General features: G+C 45.9%; 1 protein-coding gene across 2 annotated transcripts; it reads right to left on the reverse strand.

Moving 5' to 3' along the window:
- Positions 1 to 394: 394 nt before the first annotated feature.
- Positions 395 to 21,578, reverse strand: LOC137524221 (sulfotransferase 1 family member D1-like). Of its 2 annotated transcripts, none has more exons than XM_068243837.1 (8): positions 21,509 to 21,578; positions 14,888 to 15,022; positions 12,583 to 12,708; positions 10,613 to 10,710; positions 8,915 to 9,041; positions 8,693 to 8,787; positions 5,640 to 5,820; positions 395 to 751 (listed from the first exon to the last, which is right to left on the reverse strand). In XM_068243837.1, exons 2-8 carry the CDS (start codon positions 15,015 to 15,017, stop codon positions 639 to 641), a joined length of 870 nt encoding a protein of 289 aa, XP_068099938.1. In that variant the 5' UTR covers positions 15,018 to 15,022; positions 21,509 to 21,578; the 3' UTR covers positions 395 to 638. The 2 variants fall into 2 exon arrangements, with proteins under 2 accessions (XP_068099938.1, XP_068099939.1); XM_068243838.1 differs by having other exon boundaries at positions 14,888 to 15,054; positions 21,509 to 21,563.
- Positions 21,579 to 21,914: the final 336 nt, after the last annotated feature.

The following is a 21,914-nucleotide window of genomic DNA, read 5'->3' on the forward strand; positions in this document are numbered from 1 at the left end:
CTGAAAAATGATCCCCTGCTCACTTGTGTTTATAAACAAGGCTGAGGTGACTCAGCGATTGGAGGAGAAAAGAAAAAAAAGTTAAGGAAAGAAATGACATCAAGATTTAGCCTAAACTGTGGGCAAAAGACATGGCCCCCAACAGGAACAGAATTCTCTTCATTTACTATATAAAATTCACTGAAATGAAAACGTGGACAGTACAATACAAGTGTTATGTAAGTAGATCAAGTATTTATCTACTTATATATGTGTTTTTTTCCCTGGCATAGTATGGCTGATCCTACTGCTTTAAAACACAGTCCCCGCTATTCATCAGGCATGCCAGTTAGTTGAGACTTTCGGTTGTCTGAGTTCCAGATAACGGGCACTTTGCTGTACATGGTTTCAGTTCCTGAATGAATTTAAGATGCTGATTGGTTGCTCTACAAAAGTGTTCCACTTTTCTTTGTATATTTATTTTTATAGGCTTAGTCGTAACATCAGCTGCCATCTAGTTTGTAGGACAATACTCAATAAATATCTTATCCTCACTACTGAGTCCATGTGTAAAATCTTCCTCAGTGAGAACTTCGGTACAAAAATGAGAAGTGACAATACCGAGAACTTCATACAAAACACAAAGTCCATGAGAGATGCTATTCTGAGAAGCAGAAGGTCAGGTCAGTTCCGGACATCTCTCTCCGATAATACTCATCGAACCTCTCGCTTTGAGCCACCGTGAAATTGTTCTTCCAGTCACCGCAGATACCTGGAAAAATATAATAGCAGTTCTATTTTTTTTCTGTCATATATTATTTCTGAGGACCACAACATGTACTATTTTGTTTTGTATGGAAATTTACTTCAAAATGCAAATATATTCTTCTCTCTGGCTTTGTAGGCTCCCACCAGAAGACATGCTGAACTTCTGTCGCAGACAGTAAAAGCTGAAGTTTGCATTTTAGACAACAGATGCCCTCATGGCCAGGGCCGGCTTTACGATAGAGGCAAAGAGGGCAATAGTGACTATTGCTTCTGGGCCACCTGCAGAGTCTTCGGCAGAGTAGTGTCTCACCTGTCTGGGCTCCGTGCCCTCCTGTCTTCATCCACCGCTAACTGCATCTTCTCTGTGACCCATGGCATGATATTACGTAATAACATGCGTCAGGTCATGGAGGAGAGGCGCCGCTGTGAGGATGAAGTCGGGGAGTTCACAGAGCCATGGACTGACAGAGGAGTGCGCCCACCAGAACAGGTGAGATGCTCCTCTGCCAAAGACTCTGCCAGGGCCCCAGGGTGCCCAGTTAAAGAGAGTCTCAAGCCATTTCAATTGCCTGTTTTTATCCCGCATGTTGTCTAAGCATTAAGATCAAAGCTGATTCACTGCATTCCTACAGCAGAACGATGTATTCATCCCCCAAAAATCCCTGGGGCAAAATTCTGTGGTCGCAGAATTTTGCTTCCTGGAAGAGACAGAGCTTTGTGCAGTAGCTCCGCCTCTGCTCCCATCAATATCCACCTCTCCCCGCCCCTCTCAGTCTTCTTTCACTGAGAGGGGCAGGGAGAGGCGGAAATCGGCGGAGATTGATTGGACTGGACTGGAGGCAAAGCTGCTGCGTTCAGCTCTGCCTCTCCCGGGCAAAATCATGGAATTTTACCCCGGGGATTTTGGGGGGATAAATATCTTGTTCTGCCACGGGGATGCGGCGAATCAGCCTTGATCTTAATGCTTAAGATAACTGGACAATAAAAAGAGGTAACTGAAATGGCTTCAGACTCTAAGTTGGAGGGTAGGGGAAGAAACAGCAGCTGGCTTGGGGGAAATTTGGCTGCAAGAAAGAGCCCCTACTGACGCTTTCTGGAATGGAGGTGCCAGTCACCCCCCCCCCCCCCGGAGGTATTTTGCCGGCCCTGTTCATGGCTACCATCAATTTAGTTATGAAGATTTATATGCTGGAAGCCTGCACAAGTGACAATAGTTACAGGACTTTCCTCTCTCGCTTTTAGAAAGTGGCACGGGTTGGAACTGAGACTCTGGGGATTGGGCTGAGGCTACTTGGGGACGAGTAGTTGACACAAGAGAAAGAGTTCCACAGCCCAGAGGATAGTGTGGTGGTTGTCAGACTCTCGTTATGAGATCTGAGAATCTGAAAAGTCTCCAGCTACTTGGTTGATTGGTATTACGGGGGAAGGTTCCAGCTGGTGCTACCTTTACGTTAATGCACTGCTCCAACAACCCGGAGGATATCAGGGTTCATTTCTGATAGCCCAACAGTGACATCCAAAATGGGAAGCTATCAAAACAACTGCCCTCTGCTTCTCTTGGTCACTGTCTGACTAGTGGCAGCTGAATGCAAATTGTATTCCTTCCCCTAGCCTCTGCATTGGCTTGCCAACCATGTTAGAGGATCCATGAGTACATCAAGGCCTCCTGATTAAAACATCTGGCCCCTTTGTACATCAAGATTTGCTACAGGAGACCAAGGAGGACTGCCAACTTGTAGAATGCGACTGAGTGAACTTAGGGCCCCGTTTCCACTAGCCACCGCACGCGGCTGTGAGATGCGCGGCTGCACTTCCGGGTCTGCGGGAACGCAGGCGAATCCCAGAAGCCGTGACATGCACGGCTATGGGATTCGCTGCCTCCCGCATGAAAACTGATGGCAATGTTGGCCGAATCGCCAGGGCAAGTGATCCGGCCGGTGCCGCCATTATTTCCTATGGCAGTCTTTCCCCAAGCGATTTGCCTGCTGGGAAACTCTGCAGATTCGGCCCAGTTTCCGCACTTGCAAAAAACGGGCCCTAAGGCTCGTCATCTTAAGATCAGATTGCCTACTGAGGGATCAGCAAGGGGGTGAAGTGTACATTTTCTGGATTGCCAAAGATAGAAGATTTCATTGCTTTTTTTACACTCGTAAATCGTAAATGTATCCTCTCTCTGTTCTAAGTAAGCTGCAATTCCTGATGATGGTGTATGATCAGGGGTGTAACTAGGAGCCACCAGGCCCCCCTGCAGAGATTCCGACAGCCCCCCCCCCCCCGCTTGGGGCCATTTTGGTGGGCTGGAGGGGTCGCAGCATGAGGGGAAAGCCATGCCCACAGTTGGTGGGGAGGGGGGGATGGTCCCCCCCCCCCTCACCTCGGGCTCTGCCCTCTGCGCTCCCCTCCAGGTTAAATTTGTGTCTGGGCAGCGGTGGGCAGTGGACAGATACATACCTTCCGTGCGCTCCACCGGGAATGTTCCTCTTTCTAGCGTCTGACGTCACTTCCTGTATAAACAGGAAGTAACATCAGATACTAGAGCGAGGAGTATCCGCGGTGGAGCGCACGGAAGGTATGTATCTGCCCGCTGCCCAGACACAAATTTAAGATGGAGGGGAGCACAGAGGGGAGAGCCCGAGGTGAGGGAGGGGGGGGGGACCATCCCCCTCCCCACCGAGTGTGGCCATGGCTTTCCCCTCATGCTGTGACCCCTCCAGCACCCCAAAACGGGCCTGAGCGGGAGCAGGTGCTGCAAGCCCTATTGTTACGCCCATGTGTAGGATTTCTCTCTGCATGTTTTTCTTCAGTAAAAAGTTCTAACTTGTTATACTGGATGCCTATCTTAGGCTGACCAGGCGTCCTCTTTTGCCCGGACAGGTCCACTTTTTCAGACCTGTCCGGGCCGTCCTGCCGGGATTTTGAATTGTCCGGTGAGAGAGCCGAACAGGAGCTGAACACCAGCGGCAGAAGAGCCGCTTGCAGAGAAAGATAGCCGAACTGGAGTCAGAAGAGCCGCTTGCAGAGACAGAGAGCCGAACACGAGTCAGAAGAGCCACTTGCAGAGACACTGTCTCTGCAAGCGGCTCTTCTGACTCATGTTCGGCTCCCCAAACGGCTCTTTGGCAATCAATCCCTGCTGCACTGCTCTGCTCTGCCCAGGGGTGGACTGGAGAATTCGCTGGCCCGGAGGAGGAGAAGGATAGAGGACAGAGGAGGTCGGGTCGGGGCCAGACACAGCCAGCCAGTGAGGAGATTCGGAGATAGCGTGGTGCACCTATCCTCATTTGAAATGGCAGAGACTGCCAATAGAGTCCAGTCCTGCCTCGTGTCTGCAGTGTTCTTGCATAGTGCCAAGTGTCCCCCTCAGCTCAGTCCCAGCATCCTGGCTCTTGAAGCTCCGATGGGACAGGGACACTGGCCATGCAGACACCACAGACACTCTAATTGGTAAGCTAACCTCTTCTCTCCATTTGTCTTCTGTGCATTGAACAGGCAAGCCCTGCTAGCACAGCCCACATCTGTCTCCTGTAACCCTTTCATTGCTGGTATTAGCTGACTATCAGCTTGTTGCAGCACTGGTACATTGCATTTAAAGGAAACATCAAGGCTTTTTATAAAAAACAAACAGATCTTATCTGGGGCTTCCTCCTGCCCCTTGCAGCCTATGTGTCCCTCTACTCCCAGACGTTATTCTGGGGTCCCCTCCATAGCATTTGGCGACCTGGTGTGGCCGGGAGCATTATGCGCAGGCGGCATGGCTGTGTGCAGTTGCAGAACTGGCCAACCTCACCAGGTCCCCGGCTGCTATGGAGGGGACCCCTGGATAACTCCTGGGAGCAGGGCTGAGGTGAGGGACACATAGGCTGCCAAGAGCAGGAAGAAACCCCAGATAAGATCTGTCACGCTGGTGCTGTGTGGCCTGTGAGAGCAATTCTCATTGCATTAGTGGGGAAATCTGCTGCCAATCTTATAGCATTTGTGGGGAAATCTGCTGCCAATCTTATTGCATTTGTGGGGAAATCTGCTGCCAATCTTATAGCATTTGTGGGGAAATCTGCTGCCAATCTTATAGCATTTGTGGGGAAATCTGCTGCCAATCTTATAGCATTTGTGGGGAAATCTGCTGCCAATCTTATAGCATTTGTGGGGAAATCTGCTGCCAATCTTATAGCATTTGTAGGGAAATCTGCGGCCAATCTTATAGCATTTGTAAGGAAATCTGCTGCCAATCTTATAGCATTTGTGGGGAAATCTGCTGCCAATCTTATAGCATTTGTAGGGAAATCTGCAGCCAATCTTATAGCATTTGTGAGGAAATCTGCTGCCAATCTTATAGCATTTGTGGGGAAATCTGCTGCCAATCTTATTGCATTTGTGGGGAAAATCTGTTGCCAATCTTATTGCATTTGTGGGGAAATCTGTTGCCAATCTCATTGCATTTGTAGAGAAATATGCTGCCAATCGGATTCCATTTGTGGGGAAATCTGTTGCCAATCTTATTGCATTTGTGGGGAAATCTGTTGCCAATCTCATTGCATTTGTAGAGAAATATGCTGCCAATCGGATTCCATTTGTGGGGAAATCTGTTGCCAATCTCATTGCATTTTGTGGGGAAATCTTCTGCGAATCTGATTGCATTTTGTGGTCGGTCGGCCCTCCACCATGTGGTCTGGAAAAAAACCTGCCCTCCATGCCCGCGAAGTTGGACAGCACACTGCTAAGGTCTTGTATATTTGGCCCCACCCATGACCACGCCCACATGCTGTTGTGATCGTCCTCTTTTTTGGAAATCAAAATATGGTCACCCTACCTATCTGTGTACAAATCCCAATCCTCTAACAAGGCTTGTGTTAGAAATGGGTGAGGAAAGTTACAACGTGGGGGGAAAGACTCACCTTTTCTCATGAATGGAGTAACAGACTGGTCCATTATGGAGTTGGGAAACGTGCTGTAGTTGGTCAGTGGGTTTTCTTTCATAGCCTGGAAAGATGTTTTTCGCTGAATTTCATTCAAAGCCTCATGGGAGAGATCCTGCTTAAGGAAGTCTGCCACCTGCTGGATGGCATGTTTGGGATCCTGCAGGAAAAGTAGAAGCAGTTGAGTGTTGTACCGTGTTAGCCATCAGTAAAAACAAGGAGTTTTGAATCAGGATGATATCATTTATTGGCTAACTTAGAGATAAGTAAAGCAAATGCAAGGCTACTGTGAAATAGAACAGTACGGTTACAGACTTGTATGGGTTTAGGATCAGTTCACACTTGTTTTAAACACTTATTCGTGGCTCCATTTTGGGGCCCGGATAAAAACCGGAGCCACGGATACCAATGTTTAAAAAAAAAAAAAAAGAGGCTGTCTTCACCCTGTTAAAAAACGGATCCGGGGGATCCGTGCTGAAAAACTGAACGCAGGGTCCGGATTTGCAGGGTTTTCACGGACCCTGATCGCTCCCAGATACACAGAGGGGTAGTGACAGGCAATGCAAAAACGGATCCCCCTCTACACAGGCTATTCTTGCACACAAAACAGAGGGAGATCCGCATTGCCTACTGCCTGCTCCTCCCCTTCACGTCACCCCAATAGGTGTCCCCCAGGTAGCCTTTTGCAAACGTTTTTGATCAGTTTGCATTTTTTGCCCACCCCAAAAAAATGGACGGCTGAGGGGGTAGCAGCCAGGACAGGGATGGGCACATCGGCGGGGAGAGGGGGGGGGGTTGCCCCCCCACCTGAGGCCCCCGCTCCCCCTCCAGCTATTTGCGGCAACAGTAAGAGCGAGTGAGAAGGGAAGTAATTACCTTTCTTCCTCTGCTCGCCGCGTGACTTCCGACAATGCCGCCCACTAGAGGGCAGCATAGCAGGAAGTCACAGCGAGCAGATGAAGTGAAGTGCTTCCCCGCTCGCTTATTTTACTTTTGCCGTACATAGCTGAAGGGGGCGGGGACGGGGGAACCAGGTGAGGGAGGGCGACCCCCCTCTCCGCAGCTGTGCCTTCCCCCCATCCTGGCTGCTTCCCCCTCAGCCATCCCTTTTTTGGGGGGAAATAAAAACGCAACCAGATCAAAAATGTTTGCTGCAAAAGGGCAGTAAAGATCGATTCGCGTTCCGGTTTCTGAAACCGGGAGCCCGGACCAAGCAAGCGGGTCTAGTGTGGCCCGAGCCTTAGTTATAAAGGTTGATGGTTCGGCTACAAAGCAATGATAGTGTTTGTAGGGTGATCAGTGGTAGGATGGTCTCCCTGGAAGGAACACAAGGACCACCAGTGTCATAATGCACTCTGGGCTTGATTTGGGGAATTGAAGTTCCTTCAAGAATGAGGGGCGATGGTCAGCCATACTGTCCCAGGAAAAAACAACACGCATATAAGTAGATAAATACTTGTTCTGCTTACATAACATATGCATTGTGCTGTCCATGTTTTGATTTCAGTGAATTATAGTAAATAAAGAGAAAACTGTTCCAGGCATTTTCCATCTTTACTTCCTCTGACTGAAGCCAAACCTGATGTCATTTCCTCCCTTACTCCTCTTCCTGGAATGGTGTATGCAGAACTGCACTGTCACATCTAGTTTGATTTTTAAACACAATTGAGCAGAACATAGATTGGATTTCAGCAGCTTCTGCAGAAGGGTGAGGCGATTTATGTTCTATTTCCCTTCTGAGTCTCGTGTTACACAGATCTGCCCACAGCCAATCAGCGAAGAGCAGGAATGTGGGAGGGAAAGAAGGGAAGATAAGGCTATTTTTAGCTTCCCTATCCCTGGCAAAGGTATGAGAAAAGAGCCAGGCTGACTGAGATAAGATTTAATACAGCAGAAACATTTATGATTATATTGGAATGATTGCAATGCAGAGTCAGGTTGTAGACTGCATAATAAACACAGGGCAGTGGGTAAATGGAATTTAATTTTATGGCTGGCATTCCCACTTTCAGTACTGGCTGTGAATATAGAAGGAGCCACAATCTTTTTTGTGTGCTGAAACAGACACAGTTGTGAAGACAGACAATTCAAATAAATGTCTGTAGCTTTCAGGGTTGTGGAGTTGGAGCAATTTTTGGGTACCTGTCGTCATAGTTGGGAAAAAGTACACCGATTCCAACTCCTAATGCATCTAAACTGTAAATAAAAGAAAGTATGATAAAAAGTTCTGTTTCTTGCATGTGCGGCCAGGAGTGCTTTGCTTGAGCGCACAACAGCAAAACGATGCAATTGTGAATGTGCCATTGTGCACATGCGCAGAGAATTCCTGGCCACGCCCGCCTGTGCACTACTGCCTGACCTGTGCAGCCTGGACTGAGCTGCAGTGGCGATTAGGTAACAAGGAGGGGGATGGAGGAGAATGGGCGGAGCAGTGGGCATGAGGACTGCATCAAATACATGCCTGCTAGCCCCAGTTTTAATAACCCTTTGGCTCTGGTATCCTTGGGTTTAATTAAGTTAATCTGGTATAATTGGGTTTGGTGACTACAAATTAAAGTTACATAATAGTCTGTATGGCTGGTATTGTGGTAAAACCCCTCCCACATTATGATATCATGACCATAGTCATGACAGTTTCCTGACTGTGAACCTCGTTGCATTGTGGGAAATAATGTCTTTTTCCAACTGCCATGCAAGCAATACCTCTCTGTGTGCATATATATTTATTTTTAGCCTATCGCCTTGTTAAGTGGCATAGTTATAGATAATGGCAGTTGGTACTGTCTTTTTTTCTTGTCTGCCACTGCTAGTAGTAAAGATGATGGCCTGCAGGCTGATTGTGGATCTAACAACATGAACGAATTACATGGTGAATATCAATAATTTATTGGTTTCTCTTCTACTTTTTAACTTCTCACTTTGCAATGAATTGCTTTATTTTTCCCCCCCTACTACTATCTATCGGGACAGTTCCTCTGCATATTCCACCCCCTGCACTGGAGGTTCTGGTCCTCCAAGGCAGTCCGCATTACCTGTAACATGTCCTCGTAGAACAGGAAGAGTACGTGGCTCTGTTGTCTGATCTTCCACCAGCTCTTCACATGATCACTCCAAGATCCGTACGCCACTATCAGAGGCAAAACACAAACACTTTGTAACAACAGCAAGACTTTATGGGGGTCACCTGACCTCACACATCACACACCCAGCCAATAAATGTCCCCGTACACATACAGAAATATACTGAAACCCACCTTCTCCCTCCATATAGCGTTCAAGGAAGCTTTCCCAAGGGCCGGGATCAGGAAACAGAGAAAACGTTTTGTGGAAGTGATAGTAGGACACGGCCACGTCTTTCCCATTCCGAGCCACGTAGATGATCTGTATGGGAGGTCAGAGGGTGCGGGAGGTTAGACTGAAAGACAACAGTTTTCATTAAGGTTGGATTTATCCATATACTGCAGCCCCCTTCTTATTCCGTGTGCAGCCCCCTCTTCTATGTGTAACACCAATGTAGAGCAGCCCCCCTCCTATTCCGTGTAGAACCGCCTCCTCTATGCGTAACACCAATGTTCAGAAGGCAGCCCCCCACCTACTCCATGTAGAACCCCCTTCTTTCATGTTTAAAATCTATGTACAACACATTGGTGAGCGTTTGAGAAGTATGAGAAGTATAAATGCTTTATTACATACAAAGGAGAGATAAATTAGATGAGGATGAGTGAGGAAACTCTTTTAGCGTTTTAGCTGCAGTGCTGACGGCAAAGAGTTAATCTTTTTGCTTTCACTTTAAAAAAAAACTGTGCTTGATAATTTTACTTATGCATTAGGCTCTCAAAATGTGGTACATTAGTCTCTCAAGGGCCTAACAGGCCAGGAAGAGACAGAGTTGCTCCTTTGGAAGAAGATCAAACTACACGCTATAAAACACAGCAAGAGCCTTAAGCAGTTTCTCTAGAGCACATTATACTGAGCTCTCCAGCAAGAGATAGACTAGGTTTTCTATAATGAAAAAATCAGGCTTTTACCAGAACAAAGTAGGGAATGTTTCCAAAAAAAGATTTAAAAAAAGTGAGATAGACTAGATAGTGAAAAAATGCACTAGAAGTGCAAAAGTCTATACTCTACAGTGACAGAAAGACCACATTAACCAAAAAGAGAGTTATACTAGACATTTCCAGGAAGGAGACTAGGCCTTCTAGAATGAGATCTGAAGAAGATTTTTTACATTTTAGTGGGTCATGTTCTCCAAAAGGATACAAAGTGAAAGATGCACTCTACAGTAAGATGGATAGACCAGACTCTCCATAAAAAACAGACCAGGTACAACAGAATCATAGACCAGGAAAAAAACAAAACAAAACAAGGATAAAACAGTGGGAGTGAAAGACAGACTAGACTATCTCCCCCCACCACCACCACCTAAAAAAAGACCAAGTTCTCCAGAAAGAGGAAGCAGACCAGGCTTCTGAAAATAAGAGACAGAACGCGAAGAATGAAAGCTAGACCAATATTTGTATAATGATAAACTGTGAAGGATAGACCAAGATATCCACCAGACAGAAGGTTGGATGGAAGAATGAAAGCTAGACCAGGGTTTGCATAATGGATAAACCATGAAGGATAGACCAGGGTCTCCAGACAGAAGGTTGGACCGAAGAATGAAAGTTAAGCCAGGGTTTGTAGAATGATAAACCATGAAGGACAGAGTAGACCAGGATCTCCAGAAAGAAGGTTGGACCGAAGAATGAAAGCTAGACCAATATTTGTATAATGATAAAGCATAAAGGAAAGACCAAGATCTCCAAACAGAAGGTTGGACCAGAGTTTGTAAGCTTTTAGGACTTAACGATAAATTAGACTCTTCAGAAATAGACAAACTGGGATCTTCAGAAATTATGGCTGGATTCTCTTTTAAAAATGGAATTCAGAACACACCTCACCCATCATACCTTGCAGTTATTTTCCCAGAAGCTCTTTGGAACAAGTTCAGCAGGTAAATGAGATTTGATCAGACGACGTCCCTTCATATTATCAAGGATTTGGGTTGCTGCAGATGAGGACAGGACAAAATGTAATGGCCTCTCTACATTTTCAGGGACTGCAGCTGAACATTTTCAGTACATAGACCCATCCGTCAGAAGCACTCATGTCACGTTCGGACTCAAGGGAGTCAATCAAGAACCCCGATTAGTGTTTTTGTTGTTGTTAAGTTTGTTGAACTAAACTGTTCCCCCATGAGAACTATGGATATTCCAAGAATTATATTAACCCAATAGCAGCTTCAAACAAAATGGTTTGTTTGATAGCTGCTTGTCCACGGGAAGCATCCGTCGGCATATCTCGTTCGGTTGCGTAGTGCAGACGAATGAGTGGTCAGAGTGGAGCAGTTATATTTACCTGTTCCAGGCAGCTTCTCCTCTTCTTCCACCGGCGGCTCTGAACTTCCGGCAAGTCTTCTGGGTCCTGATCACATGATGACATGATTGGGAACCAGGAGACTATGCCAGCGTTTCAGCGCCACCTGGTGGTGGAAGAGGGTTGATGGAAGAGATATTTCCATCACCCCTCTTTTTTAAATTATTATTTTGTATTTATATAGCGCCAACATCTTACACAGCGCTGTACAGAGTATATTGTCACCTAACTGTCCCTAAGAGGGGCTCACAGTCTAATCCCTACCATAGTTATATGTGTATACTGTAGTGTATGTATCGTAGTCTAGGGCCAATTTAAGGGGAAGCCAATTAACTTATCTGTATGTTTTTGGGATGTAGGAGGAAGCCGGGGTACCCGGAGGAAACCCACATGGAGAACATACCAACTCCTTGTGGATGTTGACCTGGCTGGGATTTGAACTGGGGACCCAGCGCTGCAAGGTGAGAGCGCTAACCACTATGCCACCACTGAGTGGCGCTGTAATGCTGACACATTCTCCTGGATTCTGATCATATGTCATGTCTTGTGATCGGAACCGAAAAGTCGATGCCATGGCGGAGGAGGAAGAAGAAGCCGATCCAGCCAGGTATGTATAAAAAGCTCCCTACGCCACCCCTACCCCACCGCCACGTACCCTGCCAATCCTGCCAGGCTAGGGGAGGCACACTTCCCCAGCAGCAGGAAAAATTCGACCTTGCAGCCAAATCAAGTTGTATTTTATTTGGCTGCTAAAACGTTAATATACTTTATTGCAGTCTGATTTTGGGTGATGTAACGATAAGTGTCAGATCCGTTGGCAGATATGGTGAGTGAAATAAATCACCAAGAAGTGGTAACTGGGCTGGTTTCAAAGAATCAGCACAAGGTTGAGAATACAAAAAAAAAATAATAATAATAATAAGTCATTATGGCATTGCTATAGATGTTTATATTCCCTAAACATATACAGATATGAAACACTATAAAAAAAAAAAAAAAAAAAAAAAATTTTGTCAGAAGTTGGTAAAAGTTCACTTTAACCACTTCGGTACCAGCAGCCTCTGCCCCCTTAAGGACCAGAGGCTGCTGGTACACTAAAACGCTGCATCCCGACGAATCGCCGCAATAATCCGCCGGTCTCGCCGCTCTGTCCCCGCCGCAGGCTGCTCTCTCTGCCGTCTCTATGACCGCAGCAGAGTGCTGTGCACAGGTCAGGAGCCGCTTTCATTGGCTCCTGACCCTGTCACTCAATGTAAGCCAATGGGAATGGCTTACAGGAATGACAGGGCCAGGAGCCAATGATAACGGCTCCTGCCCGGCGCACAGCACTCTGCCATCATAGAGGCGGCAGGGCATCACATTGCGGCAGGGGCAGAGCGGCGGGAACCTGCGGGGGCTCGCGGTGAATGGGACGTAGAGTTTACGTCCGGTCAGAACCGCAGCGCCATCCGCCCGACGTACATTTGTACTGCGTCGGTCCCTAAGAAGTTAAGTTCTTGCTTACTTGGAGGCATATTGGCCATAGCCAACTCTAGGAAGGGCACACGCTCATAGATTGCCTCTCGGTCGGTCTTCTTTGAGTCTCCAGCATTGAAGATCAGATCCACAATCTCACACGCCCACGTTGTTCCTGGAAAAAAAATGTCCTCATTATAAAGAGACAACACAAACGGAAGAACTTTCCAGCAGTGGGGCAGACCAGGCAGGGGCATAACTACAGTCTACCGGACCCCCCAGGAAATATATGCCCTCCCCCACCCATCTTCCAGCCCTCCTTCCTTGGGGTTATGGGGCTTAGTCTGGGGCGCTAGTTTACTTTAGGGGACCCAGCAGGAAACCTCATAGGGAACAGTTCTCCAATCACAGCACCCTCTACAGCACAAAGTACAGTGATTGGCCAAATAGTGTGGGCGTCGTTTACTATAACCTATAGGAAACCCAGCAGTTGGAGAGGGTGCCATCCACCCAGTCAAGTTAGCTGAATTTCCCTATGAGGATTCCTGCTGGGTCCCCTAAACTAGACTAGAGCCCAGTCCTGCAGTAAAACTGATTTGATGGGGAGTGAGGAAAGTAAGCAGGTAAGTATCATGCCCTGCCCTTGTTGCTCTACACTTAAAGGACCAATGTTGCGAAAAAAGGTAGGCAGTTAAAATCTGACAGAACCAACAGGTTTTGGGCCAGTCCATCTCCTCATGGGGGAGTCTCTTTCTTTGTTTTCAACAGCATTTCCTGATTGGCAATTGCAAAGTCTAAATGACAAAATAGTGTGCAGGTGAGTAGGGAGGCTGGCTGGTATCTTACTATTTTAGCAGCTAAACTACTGTTCAGGAAATGCTGTTGAAAACAAAAAAAACCCAGAGAATCCCCCATGAGGAGATGGACTGGCCCAAATCCTGTCAGTTCTGTCAAATTGCCTACTTTTTTCGCGATAGTGGTCCTTTAACTAAGCCCAAGGGCCTCCTTCCCTATGGTGTGAGTCACAAGCGGCGAGACCAGGAGCACCCAGATCCACTGAAAATGTAACTGTCCATAAGTACTTACGCTTCCAGGGACATTCTTGGTCTAGGGTTTGGCACCCCATGGCTCGTGCCATGGTACAAGATTACTGGGAACACTGATGAGTCTGCTGGCCGGTGAACCGCACCACGCCACGGTGGCCCAACATTAGTGTTAGAGAGAAAGAAACAGTGCTGGGTGGCCCCAGTGTAAAATCCTGCTGATGGGTGGGGCATAAGTATAAAATTGCACTGCTTTTGGGGGGGGGGGGGGGAGTGGAAATCAGGAAATAATCATACCGCCAGTTTTAGTGGCTGCGTCCGCGGGAGGATTTGTTTGTAATAAAATGAAATTTATATGCCTAAGCTAGCACTTCGCTAGCTGACTATGCCCCACAAGCCCCCCGGCACCTAACTAAACCCCCCGATCGCCGGTGGCAATATCTACCCCTCCGCGTTCCCGCGAGAGCCGCAGCTTCACATTTCAGCTTCAGTCGTCGCTATGGCGACGATCGGGCATGACGTCAGACGTCATGCGCAGTCCCGATCCTCCCCATAGCGAAGCCTGGAGCTGATTGGGAGGCTGCGCCATCGCGGGATCCCTGGGGGGTACGTATTACGGCGGTAATCAGGGGCGATCGGTGGGGACCGGAGGCACTTGGGGGACATACTTAGCTAGCCAAGTGCTAGCTTAACAATATAGAACAAATTTTATTTTTAAAAAAATCCTCCTGGGGCCATGTGATCCCCCGCGGCGGCTAGCCTGACAATGTGTCGGGCTTACCGCCAGGGAGGTTAATCCATCCATAATTTTGCGTCGACTTTAGCTGTTAATCGCAAAGTCCCTGTACAAGCTATATAAAAGGGGGAATATTGGAAACCAGTCAAAAAAATAATTTTTAGTTTTTGAGATAATGGATTCTGAAAATGCAAAGGACAAAAGGATTTTTAAACTTTCATTTTTTTCTGAGTTTAAAAAACATTTTTCCTTTTGCATTTTCAAAATCAATTATCTCAAAACTACATGGTCTTTTTAGCTTGTTCCCAATAATCCCCTTAACATACGTAGCAATTTTGGTAATGATAGAATGTACGGGGGCTTTGTTATTAACCGGTAAGTTGGTACAAACTTATGCAAAATTTAGCATAATTAGGCAAAATTACGGAGGGATTACGTTTACATGCAAAATTAATAACAAATTTTCCCAACTTTCCGCATTATGATTTTGCATTGTAATTGTGAATTAGGATACGAAATTACGATTATGTGAAATTTGTGCTCATCACCAGTCCTCAGTGTAGAGAGGAACTTACCAGATTTGGGGTAAGTGTTAATCATCACATCGTCTTCTCTGGCCTGGAAATTCTGCACATTCATCCAGTTTTCTGCAAAGGGCCCTTCTGTGGGCATTCCCTTCACGTATTTCATCGGTGAGTGAGCCATGATGTCTGCAGGATGAAGAAGGTCAAAAGAAGAAGGTCTACAAGAACAGTGTTAGGGGGAGAAACAAACACATATTAAAGTAAACACCTAGTTAAGGTGCATTCACACATCAGATAAAAGTCTTTGGAAAATGAAAGATCACAGACCAATTTTACCCCCTTCCATGGAGTATGAGAGCCATACTCTACACAGTCTATTCTATGGAGCTGAACTCCCCATCAGATAGAAATCTTTGCAAGATGCTTTTGCAGATACTGATCTGTTGAATGTCTACAGCATCTTTGTGTGCAGCATCTTGCAAAGATTTCTGTCTGATGGGGAGTTCAGCTCCATAGAATAGACTGTGTAGAGTATGGCTCTCATGCTGCATGGAAGGGGGTAAAATTGGTCTGTGATCTTTCATTTTCCAAAGACTTTTATCTGACGTGTGTACCCACCTTTATCTGATGTGTGTACCCACCTTAACCACTTGAGGACCACAGTCTTTTCGCCCCTTAAAGAGAACCCGAGGTGGGATTTACTTATGTTAGTGGAACACACTAACACCAGCCTCTGTTGCCCCATGGTGTGCCTCCAGGACCCCCCCTGCGCGCCGCTATACCCCCCGCAGTGCTGGCGACACGCAGCGCGTCGCCAGCACAATGTTTACCTATGCGCAGTCAGTCAGCGCCGCTCCCCCGCATCGGCGCTACCTGTCCGTGTCCCTTCCCTCCCGCTGATAGGAGGGAAGTGATGCGGGCGGGTAGCGCCGATGCGGGGGAGCGGCGCTGACAGACAGCGCTTAGGTAAACATTGTGCTGGCGACACGCTGCATGTCGCCAGCACTGCGGGGGGTATAGCGGCGCGCAGGGGGGTCTTTGAGGCACACCATGGGGCAACAGAGGCTGGTGTTATTCAATTCAATTCACTTTATTGTCATTGTGTAACACAACAAAATTACTTTTCATGACAACCCCACGGTGCATATAGGTAACATAGTTATAGTAACAAGGAAGAGAAGAAATTATACAAGTATGCCAGGTATTACAGGTGTTTAAAGAATTTGTACACAGTATGAATTATTTCAGAGAGGAGTCAGAGTTCATCAAGTTTATGGCAGATGGGAAAAAGCTGCCTTTCAGTCTGTGTGTGCGGATTGATCTAAAACGTTAACCTGATGGAAGGAGCTCAAACAGGGCATTTCCAGGGTGAGTGTGCACAACCAGCCTCTGTGCCCCAGTAACATAATTAAATCCAACCTCGGGTTCTCTTTAAAGGGATACTGTAGGGGGGGGGTTGGGGGAAAATGAGCTGAACTTACCCAGGGCTTCTAATGGTCCCCCGCAGACATCCTGTGCCCGCGCAGCCACTCACCGATTCTCCGGCCCGCCTCCGGGTCACTTCTGGAATTTCAGTCTGAAAATCACTGCGCCTGCGTTGCAGTGTCCTCGTTCCTGCTGATGTTAGCAGGAGTGTACTGCACAGGCCCATTATGGTCTGCGATTGCGCCGTGTGCTCCTGGTGACATCAGGGGAAGTGAGGACACGGCAACGCAGGCGCAGTGGTTTTCAGACTTTAAAGTCTGAAATTCCAGAAGTGACCCGAAGGCGGGCCGGAGAATCGGTGAGTGGCTGCGCGGGCACAGGATGTCTGCGGGGGACCATTACAAGACCTGGGTAAGTTCAACTCATTTTCCCCCGACCCCCCTACAGTATCCCTTTAACCAGTTCACCCCCAAGGGTTTTTATCCTAACGGACCAGAGCAATTTTCAGTTGTCAGCGCTCCTCCCTTTTATTCCCTAATAACTTTATTACTACTTATCACAAGAAAATGATCTATACCTCGTTTTTTTCGCCACCAATTAGGCTTTCTGTGGATAGTACATTTTGCTAAGAATTTTTTTATTCTAAATGCATTTTAATGAGAAAAACAGAAAAAAAAAGAAAAAAAATCATTATTTCTCAGTGTTCAGCCTTTATAGTTTTAAAATTAAACATTCTCCTGTGGATAAAACAAACACGTTTTATTTGCCCAGTGGTCCCGATAATTAAACCGTTTAGATTATGTCCCTACCACAATGTATGGCGACAGTATATTATTTTGAAATATAAGTGGTTATTTTTCTGTTTGTTCTGGCCATAATTACAAGCCCCTATGTAATAAATTAAAATTAATTTTTCCCCATAAAATATAGAATAAAAAAAGCTGAGTCCCTAAGGTAACTATTTATTTATTTTTTTTAAGCTGATTTTTTTTTTTTACAAGTGTTTTTTTTGGGGGGGAGGGTTGGAAGTGTAATTTTATTAATGATGTGTATATACTTGAAAATGTATGTATTTTGTCAGTGTAATATACTTTTTGGCCACAAGATGGCGCTGGTGAACACTCATAGGACGTGTTCACTTTTTTTTTTTTTTTTTACACACTTTATTAAACTGTTACATTTCCTGTTTATGTGAATGGACGTAGCCGCTGTTCGCGGTCACGTCCATTCACTCCAGGCACTGCGATTGGGTAGAGGACTGTTCAGTCCTCTTCCCCAATCGCCCAGCACGGGATCCCGACGGTAATGGCGGCGGTAGCGGCGGACACACGGCGGTAGCAGCGGCGGGAATGCGCGACGTATTAAAACGTCATGTTGCTGTTAATAGCGGTAAGCATGACGTTTTAATACGTTAGGATGGCGGTAAATGGTTAAGGATCAGAGCCTTTTTCTCCATTCAGACCACTGCAGCTTTCACGATTTATTGCTCGGTCATACAACCTACCACCTAAATGAATTTTACCTCCTTTTCTTGTCACTAATACAGCTTTCTTTTGGCGCTATTTGATTGCTGCTGCGAGTTTTAGTTTTTTATTATATTCATCAAAAAAGACATGAATTTTGTCAAAAAAAAGATATTTTTTTTTTACTTTCTGTGCTGACATTTTTCAAATAAAGTAAAATTTCTGTATACCTTTTTGTCCAAATGTATTGTGCTACATGTCTTTGATAAAAAAAAACAAAAAAACATTCAGTGTATATTTATTGGTTTGGGTAAAAGTTATAGGCTAGATTCACAGTGGGACGTTGCGTTTTGATGCCACGTTAAAGTCGCACCGCAAGCTTACAACGCAACGCGCCCGAAAAGTGGCAACACAGCGTTACCGTCGCATACAGCAGATACAGTAAAAAATACAGGCAATGAAAAGTATGCTTCCAAGTCATTACTGAGCATGTGCAAACAGTCCAATGCAGCGAATAACGTGTATAACGCACTGCATGCAGTACTTCTACTTAACGTGCAGCGTTAGACACTAACGCAACGTGTGCACTGTGAACAGGGCATTGATTTTTCATTGCAGTGAGTTATACTGCGTTAAATGCTGTTTTAACGCGCAACTTTAACGTCCCACTGTGAACTTAGCCTTATAGCGTTTACAAACTATGGTGCCAAAAGTGAATTTTCCCATTTTGAAGCATCTCTGACTTTTCTGACCACCTGTCATGTTTCATGAGGTGCTAAAATTCCAGGATAGTATAAATACCCCCCAAATGACCCCATTTTGGGAAAAAAAGACACCCCAAAGTATTCACTGAGAGGCATGGTGAGTTCATAGAAGATTTTATTTTTTTGTCACAGGTTAGCGGAAAATGACACTTTGTGACAAAAAAAAAAAAAAAAAAAAAAAGGTTTCCATTTCTGCTAACTTGCGACCAAAAAATAAAATGAAATCTGCCACGGACTCACTATGCTCCTTTCTGAATACCTTGAAGTGTCTACTTTCCAAAATGGGGTCATTTGTGGGGTGTGTTTACTGTCCATGTGGTATTGCCGTACTCAGGAGAAGTAGTATAGTGTGTTTTGGGGTGTATTTTTACACATACCCATGCTGGGTGGGAGAAATATCTCTGTAAATGACAATTTTTTGATTTTTTTTTTAACACACAATTGTCCATTTACAGAGATATTTCTCCCACTCAGCATGGGTATGTGTAAAAATACACCCCAAAACACATTATACTACTTCTCCTGAGTACGGCGATACCACATGTGTGGCACTTTTTTGCAGCCTAACTGTGCTAAGGGGCCCAAAGTCCAATGAGTACCTTTAGGATTTCACAGGTCATTTTGAGACATTTGGTTTCAAGACTACTCCTCACGGTTTAGGGCCCCTAAAATGCCAGGGCAGTATAGGAAGGAACCCCACAAATGACTCCATTTTAGAAAGAAGACACCCCAAGGTATTCCGTTAGGTGTATGGTGAGTTCATAGAAGATTTTATTTTTTGTCACAAATTAGCGGAAATTGATTTTTATTGTTTTTTTTGCACAAAGTGTCATTTTCCGCTAACTTGTGACAAAAAATAAAATCTTCTATGAACTCTCCATACACCTAACGGAATACCTTGGGGTGTCTTCTTTCTAAAATGGGGTCACTTGTGGGGTTCCTTTACTGCCCTGGCATTTTAGGGGCCCTAAACCGTGAGGATTAGTCTTGAACCCAAATGTCTCAAAATGACCTGTGAAATCCTAAATGTACTCATTGGACTTTGGGCCCCTTAGCGCAGTTAGGCTGCAAAAAAGTGCCACACATGTGGTACCGCCGTGCTCAGAAGAAGTAGGATAATGTGTTTTGTGGTGTATTTTTACATATACCCATGCTGGGTGGGAGAAATATCTATGCATAGCCAAATTTCAAGATGCATAGAATTTCCATGCAAGCTAGCATTATAGCACTCTCACGTTATGGTATATAGAAGAATCTTTGTGCTCTGTGATCTCCTAGCACGGTCTTAGGGCTTGTTCACACTATGGGGTTGATTTACTAAACCGTGATAACTCAAATATCACACCTTATTAAAGTTATCACGCCTTATCAGAGTAGCATAGCGAGTGCTACGGACCCGCAGGGCTCAGGGCAGGACGAGTGCCATTCTATATGGGCTGTCTGCAGCCTGTTTCCCCATCTGCAGCCTGTTTCCCCATTGGGGTGTGGAGCTGTAGAGTCACCCTGAGCTTTATCTGGCTTGGGGTGACCTCTGTTCCACTCCCCCACTTTTGTAGTGCTCCCAAGTTGCGCACATTTGGCCTGGCATAATAATGCACTTGGACGCAATACGGAATAAGGTAGGTCCTATCCTTTGGGAGGTGGGTGGGGGCGGCTCTCTCTGGCGGTGGCAGTGCTTGGGGGGGGCCGCCTGCGCTTCTTAGCCTCCCCCCCGGGGGGGTGACTGCAGGGTCTCTGAGCAGTGAGTGTGCTTGGAGTGCCCTGTTGGCCCCCCTTTTCCTGGGATCCTGGGGGGGCCTCCACGTGGCGATCCTGGATAAGTGCTAATTGCTGCGCAAAATAATCCCCCGCAGGGCAAACATTTTGCAGTGAGTTAGTTGGCAAGACTCTGCATATCCTGGCATGCGAAAGCGAATGCAGATTTGCTTGAGCAGTGTCTCATGAATAAGCTAATTAGGCCTCATCTGCTAAGCCGGGTATTTAAGGGTTCACTTGGTGATTGATGCACACACCCTTTTTGCAAAAAACAGGACGAGTGCCATTGCCAATTAGCAGGCATAAGTTCATAGCACTCGCTATGCTACTCTGATAAGGTGTGATATTTGAGTTATTACGGTTTAGTGAATCAAGCCCTATGAGCGTTTGCCGCATTTTTTTAAAAAACGCTGTTGATTTTGGAAATCGTTTTAAAAGCGCTTGTGTAATGATTTCCTATGGGAGTGTTCAAATATGAGCGCTCTGCTTTCTATTGAATCACAAACGCGCTACCTGTACCATTTCATGAGCGTTTGCGTTCAACAGAAAGTATAGGGAAATTGCAAAGCACTTGAAAAAGCGCTTTGTATAGCGACTTCCCGAACGCTTTAATGAATAAATACATAATATTTATTCATTTCTGGGTACAAGCGTTTACTTCCTAACTGATGTCAGGAAGTGTCAAAATTAATCGCTGAGCAAAAGCGCTTAGAAACGCGCTTTCAAAAGTGATTTTGTAAGCGCAAAGCGCAGGGAAAAGCGAATTAAAAAGCGCTCTATAAATCGCTCAACACTTGCGATAGCGCTAGCGATTTATAATGTGAGCAAAACCTTACACATGCCTCTGATATTCAGAAGACAACTGTGGTGGCCCATTGCAACAGACAGTATCATCACATCACAATGCAAAGCGATGCCATGATATTCCTCTGCAATGTGGTTCAGTGGGAGTGACGCACAGCATGCAGTGCATTTAGTGGGCACTGAGTGAGTTTACAGTGGGAGTGAAGCATACTTTTATTGTACTGTATGCTTCACTGTTTATATGGCTAATGCACAGCATGACTTTCTTTCTAGCACCTTTGCAATGGTATCACAACGCAACATGCACAGTGTGAAAGGACCATAAAACTAAACACTTAGATCCGGGCTGTACATAATCATTTGTAGTACACTGTTAACTAGTGCGCTCTATGATAAAAATGCTGCATATATACAGAGCGCTTTTTCACTTCAATATGAAAGTTTGAAAGTATGATAATTACCATAAAGTAAGAGGAGCCCCAGCTAGGAGTGCCTGCAAGGCGTCGCCGCTTGTCTGTTGGCTTCAGTAGCTGATTTGTTAGCTATGGGTGGAGTGTGATGTCAATTGTGACATCATTGTTAGGGCGGAAGTGGTCTGTCAGCCATATTGGAGAAGGGAACATGGCCCAATACATTACAGTAAGCAGGGCCGGTTCTAGACTTTTTGCTGCCTGAGGCAAACGTGTGTGGATCCCCCCCCAAATTGGAATGATTGCACAGCACCTGACAATGTGCACATGTTATAGCTGCAGTGAGCCCCCCCCCTAAACACCCTCAGTATAAGTAGGTAGCCAGTATAGGTGCCCCCAGTATTGGTAGCTAGCTACAGTTGCCCCCAGTATAGGTTGGCCAGGCTTCGCTTCACTT

Source organism: Hyperolius riggenbachi, chromosome 7 (assembly GCF_040937935.1).
Source record: "Hyperolius riggenbachi isolate aHypRig1 chromosome 7, aHypRig1.pri, whole genome shotgun sequence".
Classification (NCBI taxonomy): domain Eukaryota; kingdom Metazoa; phylum Chordata; class Amphibia; order Anura; family Hyperoliidae; genus Hyperolius; species Hyperolius riggenbachi.

Excerpts from the sequence above, each read along its gene's own strand:
- LOC137524221 (XM_068243837.1), bottom strand. The coding sequence starts at position 15,017 with ATGGCTCACTCACCGATGAAATACGTGAAGGGAATGCCCACAGAAGGG. Across the intron at positions 8,788-8,914 it reads ACGCTATATGGAGGGAGAAG|TGGCGTACGGATCTTGGAGT; the intron begins GTGGGTTTCAGT and ends TGCCTCTGATAG. Across the intron at positions 752-5,639 it reads TACTCCATTCATGAGAAAAG|GTATCTGCGGTGACTGGAAG; the intron begins GTGAGTCTTTCC and ends ATATTTTTCCAG.